This window comes from Zalophus californianus, chromosome 16 (assembly GCF_009762305.2).
Source record: "Zalophus californianus isolate mZalCal1 chromosome 16, mZalCal1.pri.v2, whole genome shotgun sequence".
Taxonomy (NCBI): domain Eukaryota; kingdom Metazoa; phylum Chordata; class Mammalia; order Carnivora; family Otariidae; genus Zalophus; species Zalophus californianus.
In genome coordinates this window covers 43,480,024-43,499,670 of record NC_045610.1, presented here as the reverse complement: position 1 = coordinate 43,499,670, position 19,647 = coordinate 43,480,024, and the positions used below count along the sequence as shown (strand labels likewise).

The 19,647-nt window shown below is 54.7% G+C and overlaps 1 protein-coding gene across 2 annotated transcripts in view; it reads right to left on the bottom strand.

Moving 5' to 3' along the window:
* Positions 1 to 1,261: 1,261 nt before the first annotated feature.
* NMT1 (N-myristoyltransferase 1) overlaps positions 1,262 to 19,647 on the bottom strand; it is a 32,060-nt gene continuing 13,674 nt past the window's right edge. The window contains exons 3-13 of one of the 2 annotated variants that reach the window (XR_003525301.2): positions 18,494 to 18,638; positions 13,505 to 13,623; positions 12,486 to 12,577; positions 11,537 to 11,653; positions 10,576 to 10,746; positions 9,667 to 9,775; positions 7,308 to 7,478; positions 6,523 to 6,690; positions 5,353 to 5,490; positions 2,448 to 4,694; positions 1,262 to 2,357 (exon numbers count right to left, since the gene is read on the bottom strand). Coding sequence is in view for 1 of the 2 variants with exons in the window: in XM_027625964.2 (XP_027481765.1) it covers positions 4,674 to 4,694; positions 5,353 to 5,490; positions 6,523 to 6,690; positions 7,308 to 7,478; positions 9,667 to 9,775; positions 10,576 to 10,746; positions 11,537 to 11,653; positions 12,486 to 12,577; positions 13,505 to 13,623; positions 18,494 to 18,638 (1,251 nt within the window). In the remaining variant the exon portion in view is untranslated. Of the gene's footprint in view, positions 4,695 to 5,352; positions 5,491 to 6,522; positions 6,691 to 7,307; positions 7,479 to 9,666; positions 9,776 to 10,575; positions 10,747 to 11,536; positions 11,654 to 12,485; positions 12,578 to 13,504; positions 13,624 to 18,493; positions 18,639 to 19,647 lie in introns of both variants that reach the window. The other variant, XM_027625964.2, reaches the window with a different exon arrangement.

The window sequence follows — 19,647 nt, the reverse complement described above, 5'->3', positions numbered from 1 at the left end:
CTCACACTCTGAAGGGGCTCGGAAGCCTCCTGATGCAGGAACCGCAAAGGCCGGGGCCAGGCAGCCCGACACCTGGTTCTCAGGGCCGTCAGGAGGCCGGGCAGCCAGACCGCAGGCCTGAAGAGGGAGGCCCTGAGGAGGGAGGCACGGCAAGGCCGAGTCCAGTTACGGGGGGACACAGAGCAGCAGTTCGAGTCGTCCCAGCCCCACAGGGCCAGCTCTGCTCGGGGCCCGGGTGAGGGTCCCGTGTCAGGTGAGCGCTGGAGCCCTGGCTGAGCGCCCCCAACCCCATCCTGCTTCTCTTCTCTGGTTTGGTAAAGCACGAGGAAGTGTTTCCTGCTAGGGTGAGAGCCCCAACGCTGGGAAGTGGGCCTTGGAAGGGCAAGTCTGCAGTGCAGGAAAACGGGTGGTGGAAGGTGGAGGCAAAGAAGTCACTTGTAACTGCAGAGGTCCCACCCACAAGGCTGTGTTCTCAGCCCAAATCTAAGGCTGGGGATGAAGACCTGAGCCTTCAGGGGCTAGAGTGATTGGCGGGCGAGGGGAGAGACAAAGGGGCTGGTTTAGGAGGGGCCTCACAGATGATCCTGGGGGGACGTCCTGTGTCCTCAGGCTGCAGCCCAGTTCCCTGGAAAGGGGCTCCCTCGGAGGCACCAGCCATGGGGTGCCCGAAAGCAGCACGGGGTCGGGGAATGGATGAGAAGCTCCAGAGGAAGAGAACGGGGCGGGTGAATGCAAAGTCTAAATGCAGTTACTGGGGCCCTTCCTTGGAGACCCGGTTCGGTAGGTGTGCAGTGGGGCCTGGTGACCAGCAGTGTTCAAAAGCACCCCCTCGGGCCCAACAGGACCAGCGGGGAGATGGGGCATGTGGACGGGCGGGACGTGGCAGCGCCTGGGCGCTCCCTCAGAGAGGCCGCAGGTGCCCCGCACCGAGGGGTGCTCGCTCCCGGCCGCCGAAGCCCGGGACTGGCGCCACTGCCAAGGTGCCCTGCTGTTGGCCCGGGGCCCGGTGGCTCCTCTCACACGGAGTGAACCTGGGTCAGCCCCGACCCCTCGCCCCGGGATGGGAGAAATTAGGGGAAAAGTGCCAATTCTGCCCTGAAGAGAGAACCTTGCCAAAGGACAGTACTCCAAAGCTGCCTCCACGGAACGCGCACCCTTGCGGGGGCCCTGCTGCCCTCGGAGAGGGTGCTCCAGCCCAGGCCAGGGAACCCCGTTGATGCCTCTGCCACCTGCTGACCCGAGGAATGAGAGGGCTGGGAGATTTGGTTCAGCTGCTTCCTTTATTAGAAACAAGTGAGATGTAACCGGTGGGACTACAATGCATTTGGTACCTCCTCCCCGATCCGGGAAATGGATGCCCCTCCCACGGCCCCCGCGAAAAGCCCAGACAAAAGGGAAGCCTCCCCCTTCTCTGTTCCCAGGTTCGGCACACCTTGCCGGCAGTATCTTTGAATTTAATTGAATGAGACTGTCCCGCACAAGCTCCCAGGGGGATAGCCCGTTGGCAGGCCTGCCTTCACTTTGCAGTACGGCGAAACCAAAGACGACCTGCATCTCCTCTGGTTCGGGGGCAGGCGGGCCAGGCCACAAGAAGGCTGCCGCCTGGGTGGGTAGGCACTGGCCGAGGATGTGCTCGTTCCCCTCCCCTGGACTGACAGTCAGGTCCTTACCCTCTCCCAGATGGCAGCATCGTGAAGCTACCCAGACCTCTGGGCCGTCCTTTCAGCTGGTTAAATGCTGGTCATCTTTGGGCAAAGAATTCAGACCACAGGGACCCCCACACCTGGGCTTCAGTGAGCCAGCAAGGAAGGGGATCAATGGCAGTTAGATGAGAGTTGCAGGCAAGGCCTGAATTTCCCATAAACTGGGTGTTGAGGTGGCTTGGTGTGGGCCAGCCTCCAAAACAGACATCAGCATCTTTGAAAGTAGGCATGGGGGTGGGGGAGCCCTAGGTACACCTCCACCCAGAGCTGAGGCCTCCTTTCTACCCAGCTCTTTCCCCACAAGAGATCAGAGGCCGTGGGAATGTGCCAAGGGGTCAAATGTAGAGTCAATCCAAAGGCAGGAAGTAAACGTCTGGAAACGTGGAGTCCAAAAACCCAGTGGTGCCAGCAAGGAGTACTGGTGGCAGAGGGTGAGGGCCGTGCCGGGGAGGCCCTCCAACCACAGCTGCCTGAGGCAGGTCCCAGGTGAAGAACTTGGGAGGCCCCAGGGTCGGTCCCTTGTTTGGTTCACGCCAGCCATGGCTCCACCATCCGGCGGGGCTCCTTGTGGGGAGGCCCTGAACCCCGAGCAATGGTTCTCTCTGAGCTCTCTGACCTGAAGTCCTGGCAAAGGTGGAGTGAAGAACCTGGGAACTGTTTGGACAAAAAAGAGACTAAGAGCAGGCACCAAGCTGACTCCTGCAGACCGGCGAGGCAGTGCTGAGGGCTGGGCAGGATCCCTACCGTGACACAATAGCAGAGTCCAGGGAGCAGGCCACACGGTCTTGGAGGGAGACACGGGGGCCTTTCCGGGAGATCTGTTTCTTCTAGAGCAGCCACAGACTCACAGTTTCCATCCTGTGACGTGGGTCAACCGAGGCAAAGCTCACTCCAGGGACTGTGGTGCACCCCCAATCTCAGCAACGGCTTGGCCCGTACCTGGCCCAGAGCTGACCAAGCCAAGGACAGGAAGCCTTTCCAAGTTCCAGGTCCTGCCCAAGGTAGGAAAGTCGGGCACTTTGTTCTTTGATATCCTCAGATGCATGCACAGGGTAAGCTGCTCTGGGAGTTTGGGGTGTTGGGTGTCTGTGAGGCTGTAAAGGCAAGCCCCTGTCTCTCCGACTCCTCCCGTCTGTAGAACGCAGTGCACATCTTGCTAAGAACAGCAGCTTCTTTGGTCTGGGTATCTTGGAGTCAAGGAGTCAAAGGCAGCCACAATCGCTGGGGCATGCAGTTTGCAGCACGGGGACAATGGGGAGAAGGGAGGCCCCTAGCGGCTGCTGATGAGAATGCAGGACAGTGGAGTCGCGGGCTCCAGCAGCGGTCTACAGAGTCCAGCCCAAGCACAGGTCCCTCCAGCTCTGGGGACTCTGCACATTTAGCCTCTGGCAAACCCGAAGCCCAAAACTCCGCTCTGTTAGCCTGCAGAGCAGGGCTTCAGTCAGTGGGAACTGGCCAAACCTGGCCTCCTGGCTAAGGCTTCCTCCCCCTGCAGGCAGGTTTTGGAAAGCAGCCAGGAAACCCGCTCACACACACGCCCCACTCTCCCTCCGTTTACCTTCTCCTCGAGCAAAGTTCCATATGAGCTGGCACGGCGCTTTCTGACAATTCCACAGCCCAATCCTCCCCAAGCTACCTGGCTTGAGCACAGCGGAGAAAGGCCTACACGGACAGCCACGGGACCTGAGGCTCCATCACTTTTGGGGAGACTGACAGCATCATTAACCATCACCAACCACCACCACAAAAATCCACAAAACATCATCAGCAAAAATCAGACTCACACCACGGCGACACGCGATCATTTCTGCCATCAAATCCAGATCAGTGTCTGGCCACCGCTCCTCGCTACCACTTGCAGGCTGCGCATCTTTGAAAGGAGCACAAGAGATGGCTAATGGATCGGAAGGCACAGGCCAAGGGCTGGCGGCTGAAGGGGTTTGGGTATGGTCCCCACGCCATCCTTGACCAGCCACCCTAGGGCTATCAGGGCGCTGGCTCTTGGCTCTCAGACGAGCTCAGCAGGGATTGCACTGGTAGGGTCTCCACAATGTGGTCCCAGATGCTACAAGGAGGTCAAAAGTCCCCTTCAAACTGCCAGTCACCCCAGGCAGTGGAAAATCAATGTCATGTGGGACTCATCCCTCTAAGGTTGGTAACAACAGCTGGCTAAAGAGCCCTTTAAAATCAGTTGGCAGGATGACTTCCCACAGGGAGCAGGGCGAGGATGGAAGAAGGGACCCAAAGATGGTCCCCACTGGCCAGTGACAGAATGCGGAAAAGGCCTGGTCCCTGCAGGACAGCCTGGCTAGGGTCGGCCCATCTAGGACTTCACCTGCGGTTCTGCGAGCTCTGGGCCTGCCCTCCACTTTTCCCTGCCTTCTCAAAGCTAATCATTCCAGCCCATCCAGAAGGGGGATGGAGAAGATCCCCCACATCCTCTTTCTCCGGCTCCCCCAAGAAAAGTCAATGCCCGCTTTCAGAACAAAACAATTCACTGGACCAATGTGTTTGTCTGCCACTGTCCTTGGATTCTAATTCTGAGGAATGACCTGGATTCAGTTTTTCATTAGAGACTGAACATCCTTGTACATTTGGAACATGAAAGATATTTAAAATATTTATATATATATATAATATATATATATACTTTTATTATTCACCCGTTAACTCCATAATATGCCAATCACGAGCTAGTTTTCAGCAGTTACATTCCCTTGATCACGGCTGCAGAAGGATGTGATTAATTGGAAAACAGGGAGACCAGAGACACGGCCGGAGGTGACAATGCGCAGCCTACGCCATTGCAATACAATTGTCAAGTTCAGTGGCGGTTTGGTAAAGCCGGTTCAGTTCTGTTCCCTTTGCCAGGGATTCTCACGTTTGTGAAAATTGGACCAACAAGTGGTGGGGTTCCATTTCCTGGTTTGACTTCTCAGTGGCTTTATCCAGAATCTCACTGGCAACTGATTACTGTAACACCAGCCCAACCTAGGAGAGCCAACGGGGAGAGGCGGAGTTGAGCTGACAGTTGGCCCGAGTCTGTCCCCCTCCCCTCTCCCTCCACCGCCCCCCCCCCGCCACTTCAGAAGTCCCACAGGACTGAGCCTGCACAGGGCCACTGGGCTGTGGGAGCGGGCTCACTCGACCTCTACAAGGGGCTTCCTACATCCATCAGATCCTTCAAGAAAACAACCGCCAGCAACCTGAGCATCGCTAGTCCCAAGGCCTCTCTCCAGCTCGTCTGTCACTTATTCTGTAAATCCTGATGATACCACAGCCTGGAGCTGCCCTCTGGAGCTGACAGAGGAAGGGCTGAGGATCACGCTGGGCTGAGGGCAGGAGCCCAGCAGAGGAAACCCCGCAGATCCTTAGACTAGAACCTTTCTGGCCAAGGGCGGGCATCTGGACTTGCAGTTCCCTGAGGCGGTCCCCAGTGCCCTGCTGAGGTGGCTCACCTCGTGGGGAAAGAAGTCGGAGACAAGCTTCCTGCTTTTGGGTGGCTCTGGGGCCTGTTCCCTCTGCCACCCTCACACCAGCTGCTGAAGGGGAATGCGGACCCCTGCCACTGCTGGGGCTCAGACCCGTGGCCCCATTCTCTGCTGGGGACACGAACCCCCTGAGCCCAGCTGCACTCGCACGGACATACCTTCTCTGCTCCCATGCTGGGGCATTTCCAATTGTAAAGGTAATACTGCAGGTTGCCGTCCCCTATGCCAAACTTGAGCTTCTCCAGGAAGGTTTTGTTCTCCATGAGATCCAGTGCATTGAACACGTCGAACCCTTTCTGCGGGGCAGCGGGGAGAAACAGGGACAGGTGAAGAGGGGGAAAGCTGCCTTGCCCTCATGCCTGGTTCTATCACATCCCAGCCTACGGCGCAGGCAGCCGGGAGAACACTCTCCCTTCGGAAGCCCCGGCTGCATCCGCGTTAGATCCAAGCTCCAGTCAGCACCTCTCTCCAGGGGTGGTTCTCATGCCTCTCCGAACGCCACCCCACCTGGCCTCTAGTGGCCCACCGAGTGCATCCGTGTGTCCTCAGTGTCCAGGTCACTGCTCCTGTGGCTCCAGGTTAGGCCTCCCCAAAACACTGGTCACTGGCACGGTCTTCTCTGGAGACCAAGCCCCGAAGCACCTCCTCTGAGAAGCTGGCTCCCATCAGCGGCTTGCGTCTGTGCTGCCCCTTCACTCCCTGACACCCCAGCTACTTGGCCTCTGCTGTGTACCCTGCGCCTGTACGGCAGCTGATACGCTGCTCTCAGACCGTGACAGACACTTCCTAAAGCTCACCCAGGTGACCAGAAGGTCTTGCAGGGCACAGGATGACCTGGCCACCATCCGGCCGGCCCATGCGGACTCGCGTCAGTTCGGGCAGGACCCACGACGAAGGGCTGACTGACGCCGACCTCTTCGGGGGTCAGAGAGGCCTGGGCCCCACCCCCCATGCCCTACAGTCAGCCGCTCCAGTGACTCACCACGACAGAGACCAATCTCCCCATTCCCACGCTGGGGAAGTCGTAAGGAGAACCCCTTTACTCCCGGAGCAGGCCTGGCTATTCAGGCTCCTTGGCAGCGCCGCCCGTGAGAACGAAACTCACTGAAATAAACCAGGAGTTCAGTGCCTTCACTTCACGTGGATGCTCCCTGCTCCCTCCTAGCTTTAGGCTGCTGGCTGAGAAGTGCTGGGCCCCTTCCTATGCGGAGCGGGAGGCCGAGGAGGGCTGGAAGCCTCGGCGCACAGGCAGCTGGGCTCCCTGCTGCCCCCGCTGCCCCCACTGCCCCGTCCCCACGCATCTCCGGACCCTCCGGTCTGCTCCTCACCATTTTGGCGAGAACAAGGGCATCGCTCATGAGGTCTAGAAGAGGGGTCTGGGTGTGGACGTTGTAGAAAGAATAAGCAGCCTTTAGACTCTTGTGGGTCGGATGGTTCATGATGGTGGAGGGAAGCGTATAAAAGCTCAGGAAGTCTGTCACCTCACCATTTGCGTTCTGCGGGGAAAACAACACTAGGAGGCAATGTCGCGCACGCACGGGGACCCTGCCATCTGGGAGCGGCATGTTTCCTACTGCCCCACCACCACCCCCAGCAGCTCTGTCCCCCGAGATGACTGGGTACACACCGAAACAGGGCGTGCAGGCAGGAGAGAAGGCACTGGCCCAGGGCACTTGAGGACAGAGCCAGGAGGAGAATCCAGGCCAGACTGCGGGCTGACCCTGCCGAGCCCCCTCCCTGCGCCTCGTCGGGGGCTCCTTGCAGCTCACATCCCCGCAGACTGCCACTGACCCCTGGCTGGCACTACCACAAGCACGGCAGGCGGGGCTCAGAGGCTTACCCGAGGAAGAGGAGCCCAGTTCTCTCTACTCCTAGTCCCCCCACCCCGGGGACTGCGGGTAGGGGCAGAGGCAAGAAGGGCTCATGCCAAGTCCAGAGGGTATCCTGTTAGCAAGTACAACTTCCTGTCTGCAGGGAGGATCGAGGAAGGAGGGTCCAGGAAGTCTAGGGGGCCAACACTGCCATCAGTCGGGTCTTCGGTCCCCGAGCATGGGGAACCTAGCCACTGGAAGAGAATGCCTCTCAGGGGCCCAGGACACCCCTCCCCACTCACCTCCACCACGAAAGTGTCGATGATATTCTCCTGGGGGTAAAACCAGTGCTCCACCTCCTCCTGGCTCATGACTGGTGTGAGGTGAAACTGCTTCAGGTACCTGGTGAGGAGCTGGTGCACTACTGGAATGTCCTTTTTTTCCATTGGTCGCAGCCCAGCTGTCTTGGGCGTCTGGAAGGCGGACAGACGAGACGGTATCAGGTGTGCTGAGCATGAGCCTCTTGACTCCCTCTCAAGTCCTGAGGGCACCGGAAACTCGACACTGTCTCCCTTCCTACCCCAACCCTGGAGGCATCCACCCTGGGCAGTGGCCACCCTGGGCAGTGGTCTCTCACTCTTGGTCCCCACGCACTCAGGCGCGAGTCCTGCCTCGTCAGTGTCTTCGGCCCTCTCCCTCCTAGTGAAGGCCACCCTCTCTGGCTGAGGCTATTGCTGCAATCTCTTATCCACGTGGCCCAGGCCACCGCAAGAAAACACAACCCAGAGCACCCCTCCCTTGCTCTAAACTCCCTAACACGGAGCAGAAGACCTTCCACGCTCTGGACCAGCTGGCAGCTCTGACTGTCCTTTCTGTCCCTCTAGCCTAGCAGGTCTCAACGGGGGTGACCCTGAGAATATGACTATACTCCGGGACATCTTCGGTTGTCACAACTAGAAGGGGTGCTATCGACATCTAACGGGTAGAAGCCAAAGAAACTACCAAACGTCTTATAATGAACAAGACAGTCCCCATGACAGAATTACCCAGCCCCAAATGTTAACGGTGCCATGAGGGAGCAAAACCCTCATGGATGTGCTGGGGTGGGCCCAGGCCCAGGCTACTCGTCGACCTGGCAAAGCCCTTCTTGGCTCCTCTCCTCCGAACCCCCACTACCTTGTCCCACCGAGCTGTGGCTGATCTCCCATGCTGGTCTCTCTCCTCTAGACTAGGAGAGCCCTTCACAGACCAGCTCCTTGCCTAGGCATGTTGGAACTCCCAGGCCCAGCAGAGTCTACACCCGAGGCCCACTCTGTCTGTGTGCTCAGACCCTGCCACACCAGTCTGCCTCCAGCCGGGCCTGCTGCATGTTAAATTCTGAAGAAAAGCACCAAACTCCTGGGACTTCATCTTAAACCAGGATCCCACCCCACAGCTGCTTTTTCTTAAGAAAGGCTTCAGTGGAATGAACCCATGTGATGCTCTGGAGTAAATCCTGGGGCTGACAGAACATCCCCAAAGGCTCAAGACACAAAGGCGGGGTCAGCCGAATCTGAAAGCAGGGTGGAGTTACAGTTTATATACCTCAGTCACTGTGTGATTCAACTGCTTCCCTGTGTAGAAACTGCTTTTAAAAGAGCCGTTCCAGGACCACAGCCACCCAAATTCCTCCCTAAGCCTGATGTCTCCAGGGAATACTTACTGACCTCATTTCTACATGGCAGCAGCTCCCACAAGGACACCTCGAATCCTGCACTGAAAGGGGCTCTCACCCACAGGCGGGGAGATCCAGAGACATTCCTCTGGGCTACGACACTGCTTTAAGAATGCTACCTGTCTAGAACTCAGGACAAATCTGTCTTTACAACAGGAGGAGACACCCATCACAGCCCCCCCCAAATCTGTTTTTTGGGGCAGTATCTAACTGTCACAGTCTCTCAAAACAGGACACGGCTGACCCGGACCCAGTGCTGGACCAGCCCGACCCCAGGGTGATTAAGCCAGTCTGGTGGCTGACGAAGGCAAGCGGGCACCAGTAACTGCGCTGACCCTGGAAGCTCTGCGGGAGGACAAGCGACTTTCAGGTCATTAGGATCCTGAGACCAGGCGCAAGTGGAGAATGAGGAACAGCATTTCTTTCTCTGGAAAATTAGATAAACTGAGGCCCAGAACAGAAAACCAGCTCACTCCAGGCTGCCTACTCCTTCACCGGCCAAATCTGGACTGGGGGACTGGGATTAGAAACCTGGGCGCCCCTCACAGGCTGGCGTCACCCCTCCTTTCCCCAACCGAGGCCTGGCAGATGCTCTGTAGCTTATTTACATGGGCTCTGGGTGGTGTTGCGGCTCAGTGAGCAGGTTTATCTATTTATGCCCCGCCTGGGCTGCAGTCACAAAGAAGAGGTGTTCTCTGAGCTCATCAACAGATGACACGGAAGCTAGCCCAGGTGCAGATGCAAGAGAACTGAGAAAGTCAAAATAAAATAAAATCCTTGCTATAGACAGCAGAGACAACAGAGACAGAAAGTCGAGGGGTTAGGAAACTCTGAGTTGGGTCACTTTTCTGATGCCCCCGCCCTGCCCAAGCTTGATGCGTTCCTGCTGAGGGCCCAGCTCTCAGCCAATCCCGCCCCCCGCCCATCGCCCCCACAGCGCCACTGGCCTCTGGCAGTCGGTAGAGCTTCATGGTACGCTGCATGGTCATGTTTCTGCTCAGGTGGGAGAACTTCACTTCAATGAGCTTCCGTGGGTTTAGGGACCGATGCCAGTACCTGTGGGGGACACAAATGTCCTGTCCTCAGAGGATTCTGACAAGTCCCGCTGAGAGCGAAGGCATGGAGCTCTCCAGATGGCCAGCAGGTGGCGGGAGAGACACGCCAGGCCCCAGGAGCGCCAGTGCCGGTGGTGGGCTCTCCAATGGTCCCCCAGTAAATGCAGGGCTGCCACAGCTCTTCCCGAATTTTCTATTTTTCTTTCCCAAATTCTAAAAGCCAAGTCCACGAAAAGACTTGTAGTTCTCAGAATGTGCACCCTCGTCCTCCCTCCCCCACTGCACGTGCCTGGTGTTTCACTTCTGACATTCTCGAGGCAGAGACTGTTCAGTTCCTTCAAACAACTTTCTGAGGCAGAGGCGGTCCCTGGTCACCCAGGTGTCAAACACGTTCTCTTTGGCCCACAGAATATTCAAAATAAAATTGAGCCAACCACTTAAAACTCTTAGACATTTACCATCAAAACCCAGATTTGGGCTGGTCCTTAAAAACTACCACAAAACCCCAGCGGAATGACCTCCCATTTCCAAAAGGCAGGAATCAGTGGGAGCGGAGGGTGGCTGACCCCTCTGGACAGGGCACCCACTCTCCAGTCTGTTCCTACAAACTCCCCCTTCACTCTTCCGTGCTCCCCCCCGCCCCGGCTCCTGTGGGCAGCCACCAGCCATCTCGTCAGACAGGAGAGAAGCAGGATGCTCTCGGGCATGCAACGACTGAGGGCCAGAGCTGCGACTCAGCACACAAGCTCCCGGCAAGAGCAGGCACACCAGGACTTCAAGCGCCCCGCAAGAGATCTCTACCTGCAGGTGCCCACAGGCTTTGGTAATACCACCCCGGCAGTGTAAACAGCTTGGAAAATGCCCTCCAGGTGAACTCGCCGGGTTATCTCCCGGATCAAGACCGGAGCCACCCTCTTGGAGCGCAGCTTCTTGTGGACACACAGGAAGTTGATCTCCACCATCTTCTTCTCTCTGGAGAGAAAGGAAAAACCCCCCAGTACCCAGCTTTTACCGGGGAAGGTAATCCCTTCAAGACCCAGGAGCCACCACGTAGGGAGGGGGGCCTTCAGTTGAGGCTTGCGTTCTGCCGCCACCTGCAGCCAGCAGCTGGTACTTGGGGTCCCCCCGGGCCCGCTGCACCAGGCAAGGAACCCACTCCTTTCAGCCAGACCCCACGTTCAAAAGTAGGTGAGACTCAAGCCAACTCCTTTATTTGGCAGCATCACCAGGATCTGCCTGGTGAATCCCCACCAGCAGGATGGGGGAGTCCCACCTGCACCTGGCAGGGTACCTCAGACTAAGTCAAGGGCTATCCTGGAATTTCAAGGGTTCTGACTCCCACAAGAATCCCAGGCCTATAAGCCCAGAAGACTGTGGCGGATGGCTCTGATGTTTCCAGGGAAAATGAAGAGCAGAGCTCAGAGGCCCCACGACTGTTCGGATGTGCAGTCACACTGGCTTGGGCCCACTTATGAAGCTGCTCAAGTGCACAACCGTGTGACAGGTGTTATAAGTGCAAACACGGGGCCCCTGTGCAGGTAGCATACTGGCCCTGACGGTGGACCCCATCCAGCCCAGATCGCGAACAAGAGAACCAGCAGCAACTCTGAGCAAAAGAGACGGTTCCTGTCATGAATTTCTATTCCCAGGACCTGAGTTCCTTCCCTTCACCTTTTCTTTCGTGAAGGTATGTGCATCTTTTCTACCCTGCTACCAGACCAAGGAGGATGGCAGCGATGTGGGGAGTGGCGCTGGTGCTTACGTGTCATAGATGTGGATGTTCGCCGGGATGGCACTGATGAACCCAACCAGTTTCCGACTCGAGACCACTCGAACCCCACAGTGCCACTGGGGGAGCCAGCCAGGTGGTCGGAGAGCCCTAGAAGAGAGACAGTAACCACTGACCGGCGCACCGGGCAGACAGCTTGCGCACCATAGCCGAGTCTGTTCTCACCTCCTGCTCCACCTCCCTGGAGGTTAAGAGCTAATTCTTCTCTTTAGGGCTAAGCCCTCCCGGACACACATGGGGTCGAGCCAGAGCCCCTTCCTGCTGCTCAGCCCACCTCGCCTACTCACCCACCCAATTCAAGGCTGTCATACTGAGGACTCTGCAACCGATCGAATTTCTTTGTGCTTGCTCACTTTGCTAGCTTAAGCCAGATGACCGGCTCAGCGTCCAAGGGGTCCCATGGTTGTGAATCGATCATGGAGCCCCGGGAGCTCTGGTTTCCCCCCGCCCTCCGGGCACCTTCATCCCCTCTTTCTGCCTGCCCAGTCTTCCCTTTCAGGCAGTCCCTCTCCAGTTCAGCCTCATTGCCTCTACATTCCTGGATACTCAACATGCGCTGGGATGCTGGAGGGCTCAGCCAAGAAGGGCCATTTTCAGATAACCAAGCACATTCAGGAACTGGACAGAGAATGACTCTTCTTTCTTTTGAAATTTCCTCCCGCCTTCCCTTCTTACACCAAGTCACCATATAACACATGATCTCTTCTTCTGGGGACCGATGCCGTCAAGGCCTCCCTCACCCAGTCATTCCACCTTAAGTAAGATTTCGATTCTTAGCTCCCCTGGAAACAACTTTCCTTCAGGTGTGGGAACTCAAAATGGACACCCTAATTTGCCATTCGAAGGCTGGTTCTTAGCAGGGATGAGAAAGTGGGCCCACCCCACGCCCCGCCCGAGCCGCCAGGAAGGCCTCGTGGCTCACCAGAGCAGGAAGTCCGGGGAGTAGTCGAACCGGAACATATTGTCGTCGTCCTCCACATAGTTCTCATTCAGGAGGCCGTAGAGCTCTTTCAGCTGCAGAGACGCAAGCAGCTGCTTCAGAGCCACCGGCCATGGGCGGGAGAGGCAACCCCACCTCCCTGCAGCTCTAAGCTTTCCAGAAGGACAAGGCAAACTATGAAAAACCATGTTTCATCTCATAAATCCTTTTCGCTACGGGCATGGCAGGGACTCTTTTGGAACAAAGCACCCTAGTGGTACGAGGAAACCGAGCCACCGAGAGGCAGAGCGGCAGACTTCAGTACATACAGTGGCAGAGCAAGAATGTCATCCAACTAACCAGCCGCTCCATCGTTAAGACAGGGAACAAATGAACAGATGAACAAGACAAACAAATGCATGGCAGAAAGATATCGCCTTGGGGAGCTACAGAGCTTAACTCTCAATCTGCCTGAGAAGCCAGGTGCTATTTAATGCGGCATCTTGGGCGGCACCTGGCTGGCTCGGTTGGTGAAGCATGTGACTCTTGATCTTGGGTTGGTGAGTTTGAGCCCCACAATGGGCAAAGAGATGACTTAAAAAGTAAAATCTTTTTTTTTTTTTTTTAAGATTTTATTTATCTGACAGAGAGAGAGAGAATGAGAGAGTGAGAGAGGGAACACAAGCAGGGGGAGTGGGAGAGGGAGAAGAAGCAGGCTTCCCACGGAGCCGGATGCGGGGCTTGGTCATGACCTGAGCTGAAGGCAGACGCTCAACGACTGAGCCACCCAGATGCCCCCAAAAATAAAATCTTAAAAAAAAAAAAAGTGGCATCTTGGGCAGGCCTCAGAGGCCAAAAGATAGGGAGCCAAGGTGGGGTATGTGTGTGTCTGCTCCAACCTGCTTGGATCAGCTCTCAAGAGAGTCCTTAAGGAAGGCCTGGGTAGCGTCTGTCTCCATATGATGGCAGGGCTCACTGAAAGTGGCACCCAACCGCACTGCGGCCTGCCCAGGCCTACTCACCACACCACGGTCCCCCAGGTCCAAGGCATCCCAGGTGAAGCCCTGGGGCAGGGTGTAGGGCTCCTGGCGGATGTTGTCTTTGTCAGGCTCCACGGGCCCATGGGTGTTCACCACTTCTCCTGGAAGAAGAGCAGAGCTGTGAGCCTCACCCTCTGTCTCGGCACAGGGGTGGGGTGGGGTGGCGTGGGGGTGGGGAAGAGGGAGGGAAGGGGCTCAGCTCCAACATCGACCACAGCAAATTCCTCCTGTCCCTAGGAGCCCTCCGTCTGAAGAACACTCTGTGCTTGGCAACTGCAGACCATCTCTCCAGCTACCCTGAGTCCCCAACTGAGAGCGAACTCGTAGCAAAGCCTCAGAACAATCACTAAGATCCAAGGTAGCTGGTTTTTTGGAAATTCTTTTAAATGTCCCTTTGGTTACTAAATGGCAAACATTCATCTTGACTAATTTGGCTTCCTGCCTCCCGGCTGGTATAAAAACAACCGTCATGGTCCTGGCCCAGGCCCATCAACCTGGATGGATTTATAAGGAGTTGCAACAAGGCTGCTTTTGTGTCAACAGCAACAACAATGTACTGGGCCCATTGCTGAACCAGATGATGCCATCAAGGCGCCAGGCTCAATCCCGGCCCGGCCAGCCTTGGCTTTCAGCAATGTGGGCCAGTTAACCGCTGCTGCCAACTTGGTTCCTCGGTGCTTACGGAGTCCTACAAGCGTCTTTAGCCTAAATCACTGAATCTACATGATGCTGCCGGGAAGTTACCCTCTGACACAATATCTCCACCCTGGACAGACGCCCCTCCTCTATGGAGTGCGTGGACAGTGCTCGGGGGCACTCAGATGATACAGCCCTAATGCCCTCGCACAGCCAAACTGGACTCATGTGATACATGTGAACAAATCGATCACTTAATTGTGGCCCTTGGAATGATGTGGTTTCCACAGTTCAGAGCTTGTTCACATTCACACTTGTAAGAACGCAATGTTTAGTACATTTTGAAAACTGCCTTTGAAAGGGACCCACTCAGTACACTGCTTTGCTCCCAGCATCAGGCTCTGTACACACTCGGCACTCAATTCAGGCTTTTACTGACTTGCAGACCCGTGGCCCAAACACGTCATTCTAATGTGTTAAAGGCAGAGGTAACAGATCCATGGGGCAGGTGTAATGGAAGAGACCACCTCAGGCTATGAGCTGAGGACAACACCGTTAGGACTGACCATCCCACTCTCTCTCACTCAGGACATGTACCAAGAACCAACCTGCACCAGGCATTGTGCACAAGCATACAGCGGGGAAAAGACAGGGTCCTGTCCCCACAAGATGGACCATCTTCTGGGGAAGTATTTAATAAGTACTAGGGGTCACAAACTGGAAAATGCAGGCAACAATGGGGACACATAGCAAGGAAGCAACCGGCCACCTCCAATTAACCACTTGGCTTCCCAGGAAGTTTGCTTGGGAAAGAGGTTGTATTTTTCTTCCCTAGTTTAGAAACCAGCCTTTTGATTTATTCATAAAATAGCCCTTATGAATTAATTTAATGTCAATCAATCTACTTCCAATCCACTGCCATGTGAAATGTTTAGAGCCTACAAAGCCAAGAGGGCTGGCTAGACCCTTGGAAAGTTCCAAGGATCTCCCTGCTAGTCTTGTGGAGGTGCTGGTCAGTTCCCTGCCTTGTACTGAACTTATACCTTTTCCAAAATACATTTAACCTCCTCCTTCTTATTTTTTCCTAAATGATCTCCATGGGCAAGATACTGGTAGTCTTCCCCACTATACTACAATCATCTCAAGGCTGAATCTTTTTCCTTAGGCTGGTTACTAGGCCCTCCATGCAAGGAGCATTTCCATTCACTCCTTCACCACGTGTTCATGGAAGCCCAGAGCGCAGGAGTTCTGGGGCGGGAGCTGGTGAATGGGATGGCACATCCCTCATCATCATGGGCACCCAAAAGACAGGTGGGCAGGCACCTGCTCCCCAGCAGGATGAGGGCCCCTGACCTCATGATAAGCCAGCTCTCCTACGTCATCTCAAGGCTGTTTGATATCTGCAAGACACAGCTGACAAAGCAGAGTTCCAGGACACAACGAAAAAACTGACACCACTTTCAACAAGTTCACAGTCTGGGGTGCCAACGGAGCTGAGGAGCGGCCCTAGGCTCCTGCACTGTCCTCCGGTCAGCGCCCAGCATCACCACTTCTGCCTGCGCGGAGAGGGTCTTCACCTTCACAGGGTTCTTGAGCGCCTCGCCTCCTGCTGCGCAGATGTGGGAGACTGCCACAGACAATGGTGCGGGTACAGCCAATGATCACTAGGCTACCTGGACCCAGTAACCGAGTAAAGATGCTGGGAACTTTAAAAACCCTGGACTTTAAGAGGGTTTCATTCTGTACACTCTCCCCCCAAAAATTCTCTCCTCCTTCCAACATCAAAGATCCAAAACAACGCACCACAGCAACTGTGAACGACTTGGAAGCAAAGAATGTGAGATCTGGAAGACTTTAAAGCAAACGGAGAGGACAAGGAAGAGAGTGAGAGTGGGGAGGCTTCCCAGAAAAACCACGTACAAGTCTGAGCTCTCCCTTGGGGAGCAGTTACTTGTACAAACGAATCTAAGAGTGGCAAAATTCCAAACCACGGAGGGGATCAAAAGTTTATCTGGGAACAGAACTGTGCATATATTTGGGAACACAGAACTGTCACTGTCACACAGCCTAAAACAGCTGCTGTTCAGAAGGCCCTTCGATGGCGACTTTAGGACTGTAAACTTCTAAAAAATTCCAGGTCTCTTCAGTGGAATACAACCGAATCACACCTCTCCCAACAAGGTGGGGAGTAAACAGGACACTTGACAGGCTTCATGGCCACCGGTACCATCTCCCACCACTGGTAGGAAAAATCATGGCAAGAAGCTGTAAGTGGCACTGCTCCGAGGAGAACTAGGCTGGGGCCTCAGCCACGCGGACCAAATGAAGCCTCCAACGTGCTGCTCTCTGCCGGCTGCCTCACGAAAACAACGGAAGCCTTCCTCTGGGCCTGACCGCGGACCTGAAAGGCAGACTGGTCAGGTGCTCAGAGCAACAGCCCTCCCCCCAGGGCCCCACACCACACATGGCCCAGGAGGCACATCCAGAAGAAATACAGCTGAGCTCGTTCCACTTTCCCGAGGGCGTCGGGGCTCCTACAGCACCTGTGTGGCTTTCTCACAAACTTTCTGACAACAGAACTGGAGCACTCTGTACATTTACATAGAGTACCTGGACTGACGAGGAACAGAAGTCCATGGACCCCAATTCATCTCTATGAAGAATGGAGCTAAGTTACCCATTTGCAAATTCTTAATGAAAAATAAAATTGGACCAAAAACCCCAAAACCCATCTGAAAACTGGGCCAAGATGCCTGGCAGCACCACAAAATGCCTCACCAAGCATTTCACTTTGAGGGAGAGCGTGTTGCTCTCGACATTCTTCCTGCTCCTTGGCGGGGAGTGGTCAATGGGACTCATTCCTGGTAATGCCCTACTAACAGCATTACTGTGACCCAAAGCCTTGCTGGAGGGCTTAGCCAGTGGGCCTAGGACCTGGCTGACCTGGGCAGCCTGACAGACAAGGCAGATGGGTCGGGCCAGGGTTCTGGAATAGCGCCGGCTGCCGAATCACCACTCCTCACATCTAGGCAGTGCTTGCTTCTGGACTGTGACTGAGCTGTCCAAGAACTGCATCTGCTCTAGAGCAGTGTCTGAAACCTGCAAAGTGGACACAAATGCCCTCCAGGTTCCGATTCTACAGGTCTGAGGTGGGGCCTGAGAATTTGCATGTCTATAAGCTCTTAGGCAATGCCCACCCTGCTGGTCTGAGGACCACGCTTTGAGTAGTACTGCCCAATTATCACAGAGACCCCACCTCTGGAATAGATCATCTCTGTGGGCGTAACTGCTCCTCTCCCCTCTCCAGTCTTTGGCCCTGCCCTGCCCCCGCCCCCCGCAAACATTCTGGAAAAGACCAGTCACTTATGTTTGGTATCTGAACGCATGTCTTCTCAGCACACTTTCTCAGTCACAGAGAAAATAGGCATTGGGCCATCAATAGGTCCAGAATCATGGTGCAACCGCTCCAGAAATTTTCTGTCAACAGTGACATCTGAAGTTAGCCATCAACATTAGCTGTGGCTCAATCTCAGCAGGCATCTCTAACTCTACTATGTCGGTCTCTCTAAAATCCTTTGAGTTTTCCTGCTTGTCCCATCCCTTTAAGAGCTCAGTACAGCTTTTTTAAAGGGTGCCAAACAGACCTGCACAGGGCATTCCCGGGGTTGAGCCATCACTGTTAAGCAAAATGTCAAGTTACGTGTAGTTGGGAAGCATGCACTGGCTGAGAGACAAAGGGAAAGGGCTTGGGGGGGGGGGTGGCGCCTGGGTGTCTCAGTTGGTTAAGCATGTGCCTTTAGCTCAGGTGATGATCTCAGGGTCCTGGGATCAAGCCCCACATCGGGCTCCCTGCTCAGCAGGGAGTCTGCTGCTTCTTCTCCCTCTGCTCCTCCCCACTGCTTGTGCCCTCTCCCTCTCTCAAATAAATAAAGTAAAATCTTAAAAAAAAAAAGGGGGGGGGGAAGGGCTGGGGACTTAGCCCACCCCAGGGCCAGACATCTGCCCGATAAACAAGAAGGTCTCTCTACAAAATCTCTGTGGGAAGACAGACCCGTGGGCACACAACCCCACTCGGCCTGTTTTTCTTTGTAGATTTGTAGTAGATGATGATGGACTAAAGGAATCAGTACTTGTTCTCAGTATGTACTCCTGTGAAACAGTAAGGTCCCTGAGCATTAGTGTTTTCTATACAGCATTTTTAGGACCACCCTCTAAAAATAACCACCAAGGAACGCCAGGACTCTACCACCTTCCCCCTACAAATTCGGTGTGGCACCCGAAACACAGCTAAGACACATCCTTCCCCATCGCCTGGGGAAGAAAGCACATACATACCCAGTTTGGGGACAGGCTGCGTGTCCCAGAACTGGTAGCTTCGCTTGCTAGCCTCCTCCATGGTTTTGGCAGGCCCCTGACCCACTGAGAACAGTTCAATGGCCTTCTGTATTTCCTGGATCCTCTCGGCTGGCAAAGAGTTCATCTGGATGAGATAAAGTTGGGGAGAGAAAAGGCTCATTATGTTAATAAGCACTTTTGATTAATCACAAGTATAAGAGTTAAGGGGTGCAACTTAAGGAAGGGGTATGGTTCCTCCATCCCAAACCCAGAGGTCAGATGTCATATGACAACCAGAGAAAGAGCGGTTGGCGATGGGCTCTCTGAAGGGTGGGTGCTTCCTACGGGGTTTCTCCTTCTTAGCCTCATGATGTTTGGTTGCAAAAGGAATACATGCTCAGTGTAAAATTTCAAACAATGCAGAAATATATACTACATATAGAAAGTAAACACCCAGCAATCCCGCCCCTTAAATATAATCCTTATCATCAACAGTCTTAATTTAGGAGGTGTAGGGTGAGAAGAGGCAAAAATAATTTCAGACTTTTTTGCATGCAAGCTCCAAGCACACACACGCACAATTTTCAAAAAACTAGAATTGGTCATATGGTATTATTCTACATGCTGTTCTTCCTTAAACACTAAGTCTTAGGGATGCCTGGGTGGCTCGGTCGGTTAAGCGGCTGCCTTTGGCTCAGGGCAAGATCCCAGGGTCCTGGGATCAAGCCCCACATTGGGCTCCTTGCTCAGTGCCCTTGCCCTCTCCCTCTGCCTGACACTCCCCCTGCTTGTGCTCTTTCTCTGACAAATAAAATCTTAAAAAAATAAAAAACACTATGTCTTAGAGACCCTTCCATGTGGACACGCAGCCCTGCTCATCCGAACTGAGTCCACTTTGTGGACAGACCACAATATATTCAGCAAGTCCCTCGCTGATGGGCATTTTCGTGATTTTGTTCTTCAGCTTTACAAAAAATGCCATAATGAACTTTCTTGTACATCTCTTCTTGCTCACTGGGATATGTATTCCCGCCAGATAAAGTCTAAGAAAGAGATTTTCTGGGTCAAAGGATATGCACATTTGAAATTGTAATGGATATTGTCAATTTGCTCTCTAAAATGGGAATATCGATTAATAATCCAAAGAACACTGT